The sequence below is a fragment of the Tiliqua scincoides genome, chromosome 8 (genome assembly GCF_035046505.1).
Source record: "Tiliqua scincoides isolate rTilSci1 chromosome 8, rTilSci1.hap2, whole genome shotgun sequence".
In the NCBI taxonomy this organism is placed as follows: domain Eukaryota; kingdom Metazoa; phylum Chordata; class Lepidosauria; order Squamata; family Scincidae; genus Tiliqua; species Tiliqua scincoides.
Window position 1 is genome coordinate 7,427,011 of NC_089828.1, and position 16,316 is coordinate 7,443,326.

Consider the following 16,316-nt stretch of genomic DNA (forward strand, 5'->3'; position numbering starts at 1 on the left):
CTGCCTGCCTACCGCCCGCCCGGCAGCCGGAGAGGAGCCGCTCGCCGGGGAAGAGCCGGCGCTGCAGGAGCCACTCGCGGGTCGAGCGCAGCAAGATGCCCAAGAAGAAGCCGGGGCCCATCCAGCTGAACCCCGCGCCCGACGGCTCCGCCATCAACGGCACCAGCTCGGCCGAGTGAGCGCGGACCCCCGGGGTGGGCTGGGGGCTCTTCCTCGGGCGGGGCTGCAGATGCACAGCGACCCCCCGGGGCTGGCTCGGGCTGGGGCGCGTCGTGCCTTCCCTCTCCCCGGGGGGGGGGGGCTGCGAGGAACTCTGGCCAGCAGCCTGGGCTGGGGGGTTCAGGCTTCGTGTTGGGGGACTCTCGAGCAAGGGGGGGGACGGGGGGCGGCTGGAGGCGGCAGGACGCGGTGGGATCCTGGAGATGCAACCAGTGGCGTAGCTAGAGGGGGGCGAAGCACGAAGTTTTGCAGGCGCCGTGCAAGCGGTCCCCCTCCCCTTCGGCGCCATTCCGGGCACGGGGAGAAAAACAGAGCCGTACGGGGCAGATCGGGCAGCGGCAGGACACGGTGGAGCCTGAAAGAGATCCTGAAAGTGTAACCAGTGGCATAGCTAGAGGGGGGCAAAGCACGAAGTTTTGCAGGCGCCGTGCAAGCGGCCCCCTCCCTTTCGGAGCCATTCTGGGCAGGGGGAGCAAAATGGAGCCGTATGACTCAGTTTTGCTCCCCCTGCCCAGAATGGCTCCAAAGAGGAGGGGGCCGCTTGCACAGCGCCTGCAAAACTTCGTGCTTTGCCCCCCTCTCGCTATGCCACTGCCCTTTCCTTCACTCCACTTTGTGTTCCACTGTTGTGATCCCCAGAACAACATGAAGTGGGTGTAGCATACATGAAATATGAAATATTGAAAAATATGCGCACACACCACATCATGCTGGATTTGCCAAACCCCACAGGTTCCCAACCCAAAGATGCTCCGGGTTGCATCACATCATGTGGCGATGTCCATCTCCACCTATTCCGGCAAAGGTGCCTTTTTTCCCCCTGATTGCAGGGCTGAGGAGATTGTGTTTGTACACAAGAAGGCAGGAGGTGGAGGAAATGGGAGACAGTTTTTTTGTCCCCTGTAGTCAAAAGCATAACCTGTCATTGTGGGGGCTGCTTGTGAATTAACAGCCATAGCAGATTGTTTGGGAAGTCTGTGCCGAAGCCTTCTTGGAGGTGTGCGGAATAAATTGTATAGTCACAACAGGTCCTCTTGCACTGTGGTCAGTGCAGGGTTTTGAGATGCCTTCTCAGAGGCAGGGGGCTTCTTCTGTGGCCTCTTGTCTGTTTGGTTCTTCAGGAGAAATCCATGGAGAGTCTGTCAATGGCTGTATGCTACCTCTGGGTTCAGTAGCTATATGCTGCTCAAGACCTGTTGCAGAAAAGCAATGGTGGGAGAGGGATGTGTCTGCGTGCCTTTCCTTTCTGCTCATGAGCTTCCCACAGGCAATGGTAGGCCACCATCTCAGTCACTCTGCCTGCCTGGAATGGCTCCGAAGGGGAGGGGGCTGCTTGCGCTGCCCCTGTAAAACTTGGTGCTTTGCCCCCCCTCTAGTTACACCTCCACCCTTTCTTTCACTCCACTTGTTTTGATCCCCAGATGACATGAAGTGGGTGTAGGAAATGCCACTTGAAAAATATGCACACAAACCTCAGGAGTGTGTAAAGACTGGAGTGTGTAAAGGAGTACAAAGACTGTCACAGGCAACGTCAGGTGTACAGACACTGCAGGCCATAACTGCCCATGTAATGCTTGATGTCTAGCAGAACCTTTAAAAAATGATTCCTGTGCAAGCAGACTTATAGAAAATTTATGTTGGCTTTAGGCATTCACTTTTTGTGGAGATCGACCTTCCTAACCTAAACTTCCACATGGATGAATAGACCAGTCCAGGCCTGCTGTTTCCCCCCTCCTCAGGAGCAATTTCACTAGCAATTACAGTGGTAGAATCTGTAGGGAGGTTGGGTAGGGAAAGAACAAATCTGTCTTCCGAAAATAGTCAAACATAGGAATTAGCTCACCAGAGTTCTGATTCTACTGGTGTGCAGGTGTTTTGACGATGCTTGTGACAGTCACTCCTGAGTAAAGATTGCTTTTGGGGGGGGAAGCTGTAGGTCCTGCTATAAGTCAATACAGAAGAAAAGCCCTTCTGGATCAGGCCCAACGCTGATGCTAGTTCAGCACCTGTTGCCCATGGTGACCTTCCATCTGCCTCTGGGAAGCTCATGAGCAGAAAGGAAAGGCACACAGGTACATCCCTCTCCCACAGTTGCCTTTCTGCAACAGTTTGTGAGCGGCATACAGCTGCTGAACCCCGAGGTAGCACATTGATAGACTGACTCTCCATGGATTTCTTCTGGTGCCTTTGAAAGCCATCCAAGCTAATGGCCATCGCTACATCTTGTGGCAAGGAATTCCACTGATCAATGATGTGCTGTGTGAGGAAGTATCTCCTGTTGTTCATCTGAAATATGCTGCCAGTTGGTACCATTGATGACCTTGGTTCTAGCATCAGAGAGAGAGAGGAAGAAGAAGGTTTGTCTGTGTACTCTCTTCACACCATGCATCACGGGTAATTTTATAAGTCTCAGTCATGCGCCCCGTCAACTTTTTGCCAAGCTGAAAAGCCCCAAATGTTATAGCTTTTCTTCATAAGGAAAATGCTCCATCCCTCTGATAATTTTGGTTGTCCCAGCAACCAGAAAGGCAGGATATAAATTTTTAAAAATAAATAAATCTGGTCTTGGTGAACAAGCTTTGCAGCACATTTCCAACATTTGCTAATGGCAGGGGGGGGGGCAGGCTTTTGAAAAATGCTGACCAATTACTGAGTGGTCTTCGCCACCCTGCGTCTGGTTATGCTTCAGAGCTAACCTTCCAGTGAATCAACATGAACATTAACTGAAGCCAGACCTTCTCTTGCCACTCACAGTGGGCAAGTGGGGCCAAAGACAACCTTTTGTGGCAGTGGTGAACTTGGGGTCACGACCCTCCAGCATGTGTGCTGATGAAAATGTGGCTGTTTAAATGAGTGGCCGGCCAAGATCTATAACCTGTTACATGGCTGGAGTTATAGATCAACCTTCGTGCTACATAGTAAAGGGATAGTGTTCCCTTTCTCTGTATCTCCTGTTCCTACAGTGCTGTGACTTCTCTGAGCAGTCATCGCTTTGGAAAATCCAGCTGGTTTTCAAGATGTGTATTTTAGAGTTCTCTCTATTTTCCTGCCCAGCCTTCCTTGTACTTGACTGCTTTCACCAAGATGCCCTTGGTGGGGAGGCATTAGGAACTTAGCATAATTCCACCCTAATGATGGAATGTTTTCTTAAATAAGCTCTTCCAATCCAGAATAAATTGCCTGTTCAATTCCAAGCCCAGATTAGTACACCTGCTTTCCAACCAACCCCCAAGAGAAACGGAATATTTTCTTTTAATTGCAAATACAACAGTCTGTATTTAGAGATTGTGAAAAGGAAGGTGAACTGAAAGTCTGTCTTTAATCCTTTTATTTGTTGCTGCATGAAAGAAAAATGTATCCATTACAAGTCCTTCTATACTTCTGCTGCAGGAAAGGAAAGGAAAGGAAAGCCTTCTGGGGCACAGTTCACCAGGAGAGTTATGCGAGTTCCATTGACATGATTCTGCTGTGCTAAAGAGCACATAGGTATGAAATATAGCTGGCCCACATCTTAGGTGCACTTTACGTGCACGAATTCAACTACATGTGCTTGGCAAAAAAAAAAAAAAGTGAAAAACAACAGTCTAAATCAGCGTTTCTCAAACTGTAGGTCAGGTCATGAGCAAAGTTTGGGTGGGTCACATAGCACATGGTTCTGCCACCATTGAAAATACAGAGTTGAAAATACAGGGTGAAGATCTGTTGAGCGGGGCAGGCTCCTGGTGGCAGAGAGGCCTGGTGCTTTGCCCTGAATAGGGGGGAAGATGGGATGCTGGGAAGGGGTGAAGGCTGTGTGGTTGGAGAAGGATCCAAGTTCTGTGTTCTTCTTTGATTTCCAAGCTGGAATGTTTGAATTCTGAGCTATGCAAAAAAACAGCACAAGTACAGTGGCTAATGGGACCTTTGGCTGATTTCAGCATAGGTTTGAAGTTAAACTGATGATGTCAGTTCCATCACCAACATAACTTCTGGTGGGTCCCAACAGATTGTCATGCTGAAAAGTTTGAGAAAGACTAGTCTAAATAGTGCAGACAATTCTGCATGCTTAAATATGTAAATTCCACTTACTAAATACATGCTCCAGAGGGAGCCTAAGATGGGAGAATTAAGCTGCTTGTTCCCTCATTCAGTCCCAGTACCCACTTGCCTCTCTTAATTTTTAAAGAGGCAGGACGTATTTTTTTGAATGCAAGGGATTTTCGAAGTAATTTTGAGTATACGAGATTTTAACTTTATGCACTGACTATGGAATGCAAACCTCACATAAGATGCAGGCCAACTGTATTTATTGATCATGTATTTTTTTTAAAAACCAGTTTCTGATGAGGAGAGGTGTTAAGGCACCAGTCTTGCAAAGCACCACTTTGTACAGTTAAGGTTTTAGTGTGTATGTGGTTTAATTCCCTTGAACGCAGTGGCAAACTGAATGCCCTCTGCAAAGCTGGCTCTCGATAAATGGTGCTCCAGGCAAGTAGCATCTTTGATGCCCACCCTCCATTTGCTTAAATTTTGCATATCTAATTTTTATTGCATTTGTAGAGCCTTTCACCCCTGAAATGTTCTGCATGCAAGATTTATCTCCCTCGTACAAGATGATAAATTTGTATGTAGGCATCTGCCGATCTGTATTTATTCATGCCGTAGATAAGCAAATTTATTTTCTCTGATCTTACAGACACTTGTTAAAAATAACTGAAATGCCCAGAATCTCTGATACTTGCCTGATGATGTCCTGGTTGCAAAATTATCCTAGCTAAGAACTGTTTTGACTTCTGACTAGGCACCTATATAGGCCCACTGTTGACTGTGATCCAGCATGATGGCGCAAGGGTGATGTTGGACAGTGACTTGGATGTCTTTAAGAAAGATGAGACAAATTTAGACCCGCAAGGTTTACCAATGGCTGTTACCTGTTATCCTTATCCAGGTGCAGAGGCAGTGTGCTTGAACCATCAAAGAGGCAAATGTTGCTGGTTTGCTTTTCAGTTTCAATGCATCTCTCTGAGCTTCCTGTCCCATAAGAGACAGCAAACCAACAGCTTCTATACACCATTCTTATTAAATCATACCTGTATCAGCTGTAGAAGTCCTCCAGGTTTTGTAGGTCCTGATTAGGTTGATTGTCTCATGATTTCTGGGCACAATACCTGTGCAGATTTCGACCAGTAGGGTCTTGCATAGCCTGGACCCTCCGAACTGGAGAGGCAGGCTCTTTCCTTGTGCTCTGAACTTTTAGCGCATTCTAAGAACTTCATCACGACAGAAGGCTCATGCCAAGAATGCCAAGCATGTTCGTGGCTGTGGCTCCTGCATTAAGATCTGCACTGGGAACTATTCAGGGCATTTTTGGGAATAGGACCAACTTTAGGCCAATTTGAGGAAATTAGGCCCCATTCCTCAGGGGCCCCCACGCTAGACCAGTGGATCGTGGCACTTTCCTGAATCTAAGAGATCACTTCCAAGCAGTGGCACGCCAAGCCAGCAGGAGAGACGCTGCCTGGACCAAGCAAGCACTTTCAAAGCTTGCAAAGCACATGGTCCTGCCAGGCTCCAGAGCCAGGGCCACCCTTAGGGTGATTTGGTCAAATCACCTGGAGGGGCCCCCTTGCTGGGGCAGCGAGTAGAGTGCCTGCAGCTGGCATCTTGCTCTGTAGCTGGCGCTCCGACATGGAATTTTCCAGGCTGAGGAATTACAAGGAGAGCTCAATGAGCGGAGCATTGCTTCTGGTTGGCCCTCCCAGGTGTCCCTGTGGCCGACTGGCTCAAAATCACCCCTCTGGAAGCAGTTGGTGGTGATGTCATCATGTCACTGCCACCTACTTCTGGGTGCCGTGCTTTGCACAGTGTGCCTTGGGCAGCTCTGCTGCTCATTTTGGTGAGTAGGGGGCCCCTCAGGGCAGTAGGGGCCCCGCACAAATGTTTTGCATTGGGTCTTACAGCTACTACGGCTGGCCATGTCTGGGAATTGTTCTCTCTTATTCTTGGTGCCGGTCAGGTTCTGATCTCCCAAGTAAAGAACAAGCAAGAGATGGCAAAATGAATTCTCTAGGCAGCATCTTTGCTGGGCCGCTGATTCTTGTTGAGAGAGATTTCCACTTTCTGCACTTGTGTACTGAACAGATGCAGCTGCACTCTCTGGAGCTGGATTCTTGGTTTGTCTCCCTCAGTACTGTGCTATCAGCAGCTCTCCAGGGTTTTCAGATGGGGGGGTCCTTTCCCCAGAGGTGCTGGGATCAAACATGGGACCCTTTGCGTGCAAACCAAGCTTCAGCCCCTCCCCTGTCCAATATGATTTGTTTTGTTGTTGTTTACATTCCACCTTCCTTCCATTGAGGCACATGTGGTGGTGGTATTTGTGGATTTCCCAGAGCGGCTTCCTTCCAGGCACCAAACAGACCATCTCCATTTCAGCAATCTGGGTGTATGCTGTGTCTAATGTGCTGTGTTTGGGAAACAAACGGTCACCAGCATCTGCCTCTCACCATCCACTTTCTCAGCAGTGGATGAAATGAGAAATGAGAGCACATTTCCAGTCCAAAGGGCTCTTCTTGACCAGACTTCTGCTTCCAACAAGGAGCCAGGCCGATACCTCTGAGATGCTTGAAGGGGGGGGGGGGGAGAGACAGCCCTCCTTGGTGGCTTCTCCAGCATCTGCTACACCAGGGGTGTCCAAAGTTTTTGGCAGGAGGGCCACATCATCTCTCTGACTCTGTGTCAGGGGCCGGGGGGGAAAAAAGAATTAATTTACATTTAAAATTTGAATAAATTTATATAAGTTTTCATAAATGAATATATTAAAGATGAACTTATATGAATGAATGAAGGTCTTGCAATAGCTCAAGGCCTATAAAAGGCCTTGCACAAAGCAAGGCTGGCCTTTCCTTTGCTGCCTCTGCTGCATCTCAGACATGAAACAGCAAGCAGTGGAGGGAGCCCTCAATCCACAGCTCACGCGAGACGTCAAACAGTCGCCCTCACGCTGACAGCAGTTGCGTCGGGCCAGTGCAGGCTCCAACAAATCTCCGGAGGGCCAGAGGCTCCTTGGAGACTGGGGACTCCCTGAGGGCCACATTGAGAGGCCTCGAGGGCCGCAAGTGGCCCCAGGGCCGGGGTTTGGGCACCCCTATGCTACACTATGACTTGCAGTGATGGCTAATAGCCAATGTGCTTCCTGTGGCCAGAAACCACTTTTGCTTGGGGAAACCTCTTTGGTAATGTCGAGTGTCCTGTCCTGTTGAGTTCTCCCGCCTTCAGGAGGGGGAACATTTCTTGTTCATCCTGTTATTGGAAGTAAATGATGGAAACTTTTCCCCTTTCCAATTTGGCAAATAGATCTTCATGTCAAGTTGCGCCCCAAAGGATTGCATCTGAGGACACTGTGCCCTGGCCAGTGGCATGCAAGCATTGGTTGCTGTCTGTGCTCTGCAAAAGCTCAACAGCTGTGTGGGGAGGAAGGAACCATTTGCTGCTCAGAAATTCCAAAGAAACATCTGCTCGGAGGGAAGCTCCCTCCTGCCCACAGTCCTGTCTGAACAGGAAGAGAACAAATTCCATTGGAACGTCACCGACTGACATTCCTTCATAGCTGTATCATGATTTATGAGCTCTCTGAGAGATCTCGTTGCTTCTTAGGCATTCCATTAGGAGCGCTGTGCTCCTAATGTCCGTGAGAGAAATGCTTGATTCGCTTAATCTGCAACCTCTGGGGAAAGGTTCCTTCAAAGAGGACCTGGAAAAAGATTCTGGATTCCTGGCAGCCCAGATTAAATGACTGAAGAGCTACCCATGTACTGTCTGAGAAAACGTTTAGGTGCCTACATACTAGCCTCAAATGTTTCAGAGCCCAGGTGAATGGGAACTTGGGGTTTTTTCCCGCTCCGTCTCTACATGCGATGCTGCACAGATTTCAGTTTTTATTCTTGCTTTGGTGTTCAGCAAAATTAGTAACATTTCCCTGGATTTACAAAAAAGAAAAGAAAAGAAAAAATGATTCTGGTTCTTTCAAGAGAAAGATAACGAATCAGTCAGTTTGATTACTAAATGAAGGGCATTTTAGGATTACTAAATGAAGGGCATTTTAGGATAATTGGAGTTATATAACATTACAGCAAAAAAGGGCTGCTAGAATAGCTTGGAAGGGAAGTCTACAATTCTGTTGTGTTTTCAGTCCCAGCAAAACTCACTTCATTAATGTGCCCTTACAGATGTTCCACAGAACTACTGCCTACTGATAACATTTGCTTCGTAGTGAAAATTAGGTCTCATTGAGGAAATGGGGCCCCTGACCACTGTGGTTGTAGGTGGGTCTTCATTCCTCTACCACTTAAATGCACTTAAAGCAGTATACAAATGCAGTGAACAAAAGAATATAAGAACAGCCCCACTGGATCAGGCCATAGGCCCATCTAGTCCAGCTTCCTGTCTCTCACAGCGGCCCACCAAATGCCCCAGGGAGCACACCAGATAACAAGAGACCTCATCCTGGTGCCCTCCCTTGCATCTGGCATTCTGACATAGCCCATTTCTAAAATCAGGAGGTTGTACATGCACATCATGGCTTGTAACCCATAATGGATTTTTCCTCCAGAAACTTGTCCAATCCCCTTTTAAAGGCGTAGAGGCCAGACGCCATCACCACATCCTGTGGCAAGGAGTTCCACAGACCAACCACACGCTGAGTAAAGAAATATTTTCTTTTGTCTGTCCTAACTCTCCCAACACTCAATTTTAGTGGATGTCCCCTGATTCTGGTGTTATGTGAGAGTGTAAAGAGCATCTCTCAGTGAACTAATATGAACATGAAAAATGTTATTAAAACAGCAGTAACAAAACGAGAAGGAGTGACTGAAAGAGCAGCAGGAAAGCTGCTTCTTCTTGCAACTCCTTTTGCTTAGGAGCTGCCTGTTAGTGTTTGTTGTTGCAGTGGCGTAGCTGGAGGGGGGGCAGAGCACTCAGGCTGGCAGCAAGGTGGGCAAGTGGCCCCCCCTTTGGAGCCATTCCCGGTGGGGGGAGCAAAACGGAGCCGGGAATGTCTCCAAAGGGGGGGCCGCTTGCCTGCCTTGCTGCCAGCCTGAGTGCTCCGCCCCCCTCCAGCTACGCCACCTTGTTGTTGAAATACTGAGCAAGGTCTTCCAAGCAACCCCTTCCCCTGATGCCTGCAGCTGCACAGTCTCTTCCACCCCTCTTGATGTATAAAGGTATCGTTCTTGGAGATGAGGCAGTGACAGGAGAGCTCATCAGCTCCTACGCGCCTGTTGCTTTTGGAAAAGGCAGGAGGCTGTATATGGTATGATTTGCACGAACAATTGCTGTTGGAAAAATCTCTGGGTTGGGGGAGCAATGTGATGCAGGAGACACCTGGATGTGTTTGGAGAAGCAAAATTCCTTTCTTCTGCATGACAACTAAAGCAGAAAGCCCAGAAGTTTCTAATTGCTTCACAAGATGAGTGTTTCAGGAAAGAGCAGTAGCAGGTTTAAGGTTAATCAATGTTCCGTTTTGCTACCCAAAAAGATTCTTTGCCTCAGTCTAGCTGCCTTTCTGTTGCTTTCTTTAGCACCTGGTTGTTCGTCTGCTTAGGAGGGGCGAAGCTGAGAACTTTAGCTTTGTCATCATCCTTCAGTTGAAAGCAGCATCCTCATGTGGCACCCGGCAGACCTGGCTTTGCCCTTGTATCTATTAAGCAGATGTCCACCATGTGGGAAATGGAGCATCTCCTGAAGCAGAGCTCAGCAAGAGGTCACATGACTGGCGGAGCCACCTGATCGCTCCCTCCCTGGGGAAACTCCGGCCCCTTTGGCTTGGCTGCCTGTCCTTAGCCAAAGAGTGCAGCTGATAAGAGGGGCCTGGCAGCTGATGTTCTTTCCGGAGCGTGAGCTGCTTAGTCTCCCTGCTTGTCAGACAACTTCCAGGCAGGAAGTACATAATCAGATTGCATTGACACTTAAATATTTACAGCGGTGTGATAGTGCAAGCGATCTGCTCCTCTTGCTGTTCTAATTTTGCCTTCCAATTGTCAGGATAAAAGGCAAGGCAGGAGGCAGCTGTTTCATCCACTCTTTCTGCCTTTTTCAGGCTGATGCTCCAGTTGTTTTGCAGTGGGCATGCAAGAAGAATTCTCAGCTTTTGTCCTAGCTGATTAAAGGTCAGAGCTGATCCTCTGGAGTCCTCTGATCCTCTGCTCTGCAGCAGATCTGTGTTGCAGACACTTTCAATCCTGCAGTTCCCATAAACAGCAATCTCAGAAAGCTGAGCTTTCTTTTTTAAAAAAATCACTACTCCTCAGACTTGTGAAATGCACCTACCCAGGCACTTCTATACAAGCGCAAGATGTTGCCTTCTACTGAGTCAGACCCTTTGTTCTTTCTAGCCCAGCGTTGGCCGCTCAGTCTGGTGGCAACACTCCAGGGTCTCAGGCAGAGCAGCTTCCCAGCAGTACTATCTAAACCCTCTTGCCTGGAAGTGATAGGGATGGAATCTGAACTATGCTTCCCTCCCAGCTTGCAACTGGTCACTGCCGGTGCTGCTACTGGACATGTGGGGTTTGCTGTTGCCCAGTGGTAGGTAGGTCCTCTTGGTCATGGCCTGAAGATGGAAGGAGTTTCAGCAAGGCAAAATTGGGGGGTTTACCTAACCCTCATTTCACATAATTTGGTTCCATGATATAAGGATAAGCAGGTGCTTGTTAGTATGTCAGTGCTGGGTATTGCCATTGATCTCCATTGGTTCATAAGGTGTGAAGGTGTCGGCTGTTCCTGGAATCTGATCAGAGCTCACTTTCCTGGTGCTTTGTACTCCGAAGCTGACAACCTGCAGCAGCCATTTTGGCATTGGCGCAACACAATCTGGGTGCTTAACAGATCAAGGAGGTTTTTCAGCTCCTGTAGCATGAAAGGGGAGTCAGCTTAAATTCCACAAAGAAAAAGGCACCGGCTAAAGAGGCGTCAGGATGGCCTGCCCAATTTGAAGCTGAAGCTCCTTTCTCTGGTGCCCTGCCTTGCTTTTAGGGACACGTTTTATTTTTGCAGGGAAGGAAATAAAAGCACAAGCCAGAAGCTTCCATACAGCATGTCAGTGCTTACATAATTGCCTGTGAATTGGCCCAGATAAGTGCCTAAAATATTTACACAGGCTCTCTGCGATATGGCGGGTGTTCTGTGCATTCACCACCCCCCCCCCAGCTGAAGCCGAGAGAGCTTTCTGCAGAGGTGGCATGATTGCTCATCAGAACACAAATCGTGAATCGCTGGCAGTGCTGAGTAATGAGTCCACTTGGCGGAGGTAGAGATGAAACTTGGATTAACTCTCTCCGCTGTCTCAAGGGGTGTGGTGGGTGACTGACTGGAAGTGCATTGTTGTTTGTTTATGTGCCGGGCTTACTAGTCCTGGCCTGAGCATCTTCTTGAAACATGGCAAGGTGGGCGTAATGCAGATTATGTGATTTACAGGTATGACAATTTGGTTTTGAGTTACCCAAACCAGCATCTTCACAATCATAAAAGGCAACAGTCAGGGCAGGCTTCAAAACAGCCTGAACAATTCTTTGCAGGTCAGCTTGGAAAACAAGTTCCACTGATTTTTAGTTAGAGTTAGTTTACCACTAAAGGTGCTTGGGATAGGACTCATTCCAAGTCCTTGCAAGGGATCAAAACTGCATTCCCGCAGGTCGTTGGTAAAACTGGGCTCCAACCCCTGGCTTCTGCCTCCAAGACAGGCTGATGGGCCACAGCTCTTCCTCCTTCATCCTGCTCCACCCTGCGCAGTGCCTTGGAGTCCTGCCTGTGTCCCTCAGTTGATGGCTCTTTCTCTCGTCTTGTCCCACAGGACAAATTTAGAAGCCCTGCAGAAGAAGCTGGAAGAGTTGGAATTGGACGAGCAGCAGCGGAAACGTCTCGAGGCCTTCCTGACCCAGAAGCAAAAAGTTGGGGAGCTGAAGGACGATGACTTTGAGAAGATCAGTGAACTGGGGGCAGGGAATGGCGGGGTGGTCTTCAAGGTGTCCCACAAGCCTTCGGGGCTCATTATGGCAAGGAAGGTGAGTATCCTTATCGGTAAGGACATTTGTGACAGTTTCTCCATAAATCTGGCCCAGGTTGACTTATTAACTCGGTGCTATAGCAAGCCATTTTTGACTATTTTACACATGGAAACCTGATCCAAATTCTGTCATCTGAAAACCCTCTACACCCCATGAGAGAAAAAGCATATAAAGCAATCGGATCTGTGTTTACTGAGGTTTGTTCTTGGAGAATTGGGCCCAGAATTATGCTGCAAGTTTCTTATGTCATAATTTTTCTGCATCCATTTCAAATTGAGGGTATAGGGTTATTTTTCCTTTTTAAAATTCTGAGGCCTGTGCAGAAAATTGTACAGCAATTTATCATTTTTGTAGTTAATTCATCTGGAGATCAAGCCAGCGATTCGGAACCAGATCATCCGCGAACTGCAAGTCTTACACGAGTGTAATTCTCCATATATTGTGGGCTTTTATGGAGCGTTCTACAGCGATGGGGAGATCAGCATTTGCATGGAGCACATGGTAAGCTTCTTTGTCGCCTTGAATATGTCTTGGGGCCTGCGCGCTTACTCTGCCTGGCCCACTGAGTACTAAGGGACGTGTTAATCGGATTGTCAGTGCCACGGTGAGATTGAATATAAAATGTTCTTTGTGCTGTCCTTGAAAATACCAACATTTTGAGATATCCACCATAACCAAGTTAAGGCATACAAAAGAAACCCTTGCTTTCTATAATGCACAGCTAATACATGGCACTTGGTGATACAGAACATTGTGGTTCTTGGATGGTGCCAGTGAAGAGCTCATCCCCCAACCTGTTTCTGAGCTCAGTTCAAATTGCTGGCTATTGCCTCAATTTTTAATTTTAATTAAATTAATTTTTAATTTTTTAATTTTAAAACCCTGAAGCTTTTGGTATTTGGATATTCAAAGGACAACCTGCAATAGAGGACTCCTGCCCCCCTCTCCAAGGTCTTCAGGGCTTGATTTTTCTAGATCTAGCTAAACTAATAAGCTTTTCCTTTTTAAAAAAAAATTCCCCCTTTCCCCATTTCATATTTACCATAATTTTTTGAATCTGCTAGAAAAGAAGTTCCACTTGATTCTTTGCACCTGTCAGCCTTTGTCTGGCCAGATGGAACCTCCCCTCACGAGCATAATTTCTTCCTCCCTCTCGTCAACCCCGGAGGAGGCACTGAAAAATTTCACGTGTGTGACCGCACATGGCGCAGAGAACAATTCTGGGATGCTTCAAAAATAGTTACTGTGGGGTTTTTTGCAATTGTATCTCCCCTTAGCCTTCCTTTTCCAGAAGGTAGAAGCTGAACTTTCTTGCCCTCTGTGCTTTTTCACCTCACATGTTTTTAAAGCAGTTTTGCTCATGGCAATTTGGAGAAAATTGGCTTAGAAAACAGTTTTTTTTTTGGGGGGGTAGGGAGCTTGGGGGAAGGGTTCAGCTCTCTAGACCTGCCCAAGATTTTCTTTAAGGCTGCGATCCTATCCACTCTTTCATGGAGTAAACCCCACTGAATACAGTAGGACTCACTTCTGAGTAGACATGCATAGATAGGATTGTGCCCCAGTCTCTCCTCCCCCCACTTCAAAGGAATTTGACTACAGACCTGATTATACACTTTGATCTACTGCTCTTGAAGTCAGACCTAACAGTGGTGTTAGGAACAAAAAAGATCTGTTCCTACTGACGAATGGGTTTGTGTTGTTGTTGGTGTTTGTTAATGTTATGAAACCCATCACCTTGCTTCTCTCTTACAGGGACACAGGTGTCCAAGCAGTGTGTGTGTGTGTGGGGGGGGGGTTCAGACAGGGGCTTGTTGACAAAGAATGTGTTGGCCTTAATGTATGACTTCTGCAAGACTTTGTGCACCGCAAGAGGGAACAAACTTCAGGCTTGTGGGATCTACTTTGCTTCTGATTAGAGAGCCCTTGGGGTCTGCTAACTGGCTGAAGGGGGTGGGGCCAATTATCTGCTGCACCCCATGAGCTGTAAACCACTGCAAATTGACATCCAAGTTGCTACAGATCAGGAATTAGAACACACAACTCAACAGTTGGCCAGAAGAGCTATACCACAAAGACCTGCTCAGATGCAGCCAATTCGGAGTCCTCTTTTACTGATGCAGAACAGAGAGGCTGAGAGAGAAGCTTTTAGCACCAGGCAGGTAATATTTGTTGACTTCTGCAAGTGTCCTGGCTGTTCTGGAACTACTGGGAGGCAGAAACCCCTTGTGCCCAATCTGTTGCAGATCACCCATGGATCTACCACTATATCCTGATCTACCTTCTGACAGACCCAGTTCTACAAAGTACTCTTGTTCAGTTCAGTTTATGCAGATTCGACCTAGAAAGGGAGAGGAGGGCACCCAAGACCACCCAGTTTGCCTTTTGCTGAAGCAGTAATTTAAATTTGAGTCTTGCTCCCCACCTGCTCTCTCCTAGATGTAGTCAGGGTGCAAAAAATGGGGACTGTTTCCCCCTCATTAATCCAGGCTAAGGGCTTGGTCCAAGATTTCAAGAAGGCTGGAACACTGTGAACCTCTCTCTCTCTCCCTCTGGAAAAAGTGCTCATGTCTTACTGCAAATGCATCAGGTGGACTCTGTTTAGAGCCTGCGCTTGACTTGTATGGCTGCGTACTAAAAATAAACACAGCTTCTGCTGTTTCCCTTCTCCCAAAGCTCTTGGCAACAGCAGTGTATATTTAACTCCGAAAAGGGTATATTTGTGTTCAGTAGCATCTTTCCCTTATCAGGTCACAATTGAAGGAGTTGCTTTGCATTCTGAAGCAAACAGCATCGCTGTCTTGTCTTGCTGTCTCTTGCCTGCCTTTTCCCTTCCAACATCTGTGCTGTCTTATGGGGCTGCTCATGTGCGATGTGGCCTGTGGCAGATGCTGGCAGTAGTGAAGCAAGCAGATGGGCGCTTGTCCCAGTGGCAATGGGTTCTGTCCTGGGCAGCTTCACCTCCCCCCCCCCCAAGCATATGTTGGAGGAGAAAATGAAGTTTCGATGGTGTCTCTAAACAATTTTTTCCAAAGCAGCCATTCAAGGGGGCAGTGCTGGGGAGGAAGGGGTTAGTGCTTTGCCCCATTACATTCTCTCAGTTGAAATTGAGATCACCCCCCCCCCCAAGATGATATATGCTCTGTATCTGTAAGTTTCCCTGGTGGGCCAACAGGGCCGTTTACTTTGGGGGGAAATAGTAGCCCTATTGCGGTGCTTGAATCCCGGCCCTGCCCTCACTTGTGCGCTTGCAAATCTCTCTATGGTGGCATTTTGTCAAGAAGAGAATTCAGCAGCCACCGCTCTGCTCTTGGGCGTCAGGGTGCCTTTTCCCAGGGGGCTTTTCAGAGTGTCTGCGCCGCTTTCTAGCAATCATTCCGCATCTGAATGTTGGAGCCTTCCTTCTTTCTAGGACGGCGGCTCCCTGGATCAGGTCCTGAAAAAGGCTGGCAGGATCCCTGAGCAGATTCTCGGGAAAGTGAGCATTGCTGTAAGTATGTTGCTGTAGCACTGCTGAAGCAGAAGGCAAGCGCAGTTGGTGGCTGCTGCAGGCCAGAGTCCAGAGGGCAGCTGAGGCAGCTCTTTTTCTCCCCTGTGGGCAAATGCAGGGATTTGCTCATCTTCTGCAGATCACCGGGAGAGATCTCACACGGGCAGGGGGGAGGATCGAACGGGATGGATGGATCAAAGTCCTGATGGATCAATATAATTATTTTAAAATAATTATATTTTAAATATAATCTTTTAAAATATTTAAAATATAATTCTTTATATTTTATATATATATATATAAAGAATCTTATATTTTAAATATAAAGAATCTCTCTGTGACTCGTAACTGCAGAGGGAACAATCCCCGAGAGATGAATGCTTACTTGGAAAGCGGGGATGATGAATTCATTTTAAAACCTTCAGACTGAGAATTCTTGATTTATAACTGGGTGGCTGTTTCCTTTATAGTGGAAGGAGGGTTACTTGTGCTTAACAAAATTCTTTTGAAAACAGAACGATGGTAACAATTATGGTCTGGTCATGATAACAGGTCCGCATTAGCACAATGTCTAC

General features: G+C 47.7%; 1 protein-coding gene across 2 annotated transcripts in view; it reads left to right on the plus strand.

Annotated features, from left to right (window-relative positions):
* MAP2K1 (mitogen-activated protein kinase kinase 1) overlaps positions 1–16,316 on the plus strand; it is a 28,916-nt gene continuing 12,600 nt past the window's right edge. The window contains exons 1-4 of one of the 2 annotated variants that reach the window (XM_066636606.1): positions 1–175; positions 12,041–12,251; positions 12,609–12,755; positions 15,664–15,741. In XM_066636606.1, coding sequence (XP_066492703.1) covers positions 96–175; positions 12,041–12,251; positions 12,609–12,755; positions 15,664–15,741 — 516 coding nt within the window. In that variant the 5' untranslated portion in view covers positions 1–95. Of the gene's footprint in view, positions 176–10,710; positions 10,781–12,040; positions 12,252–12,608; positions 12,756–15,663; positions 15,742–16,316 lie in introns of those variants that run through there. The other variant, XM_066636607.1, reaches the window with a different exon arrangement.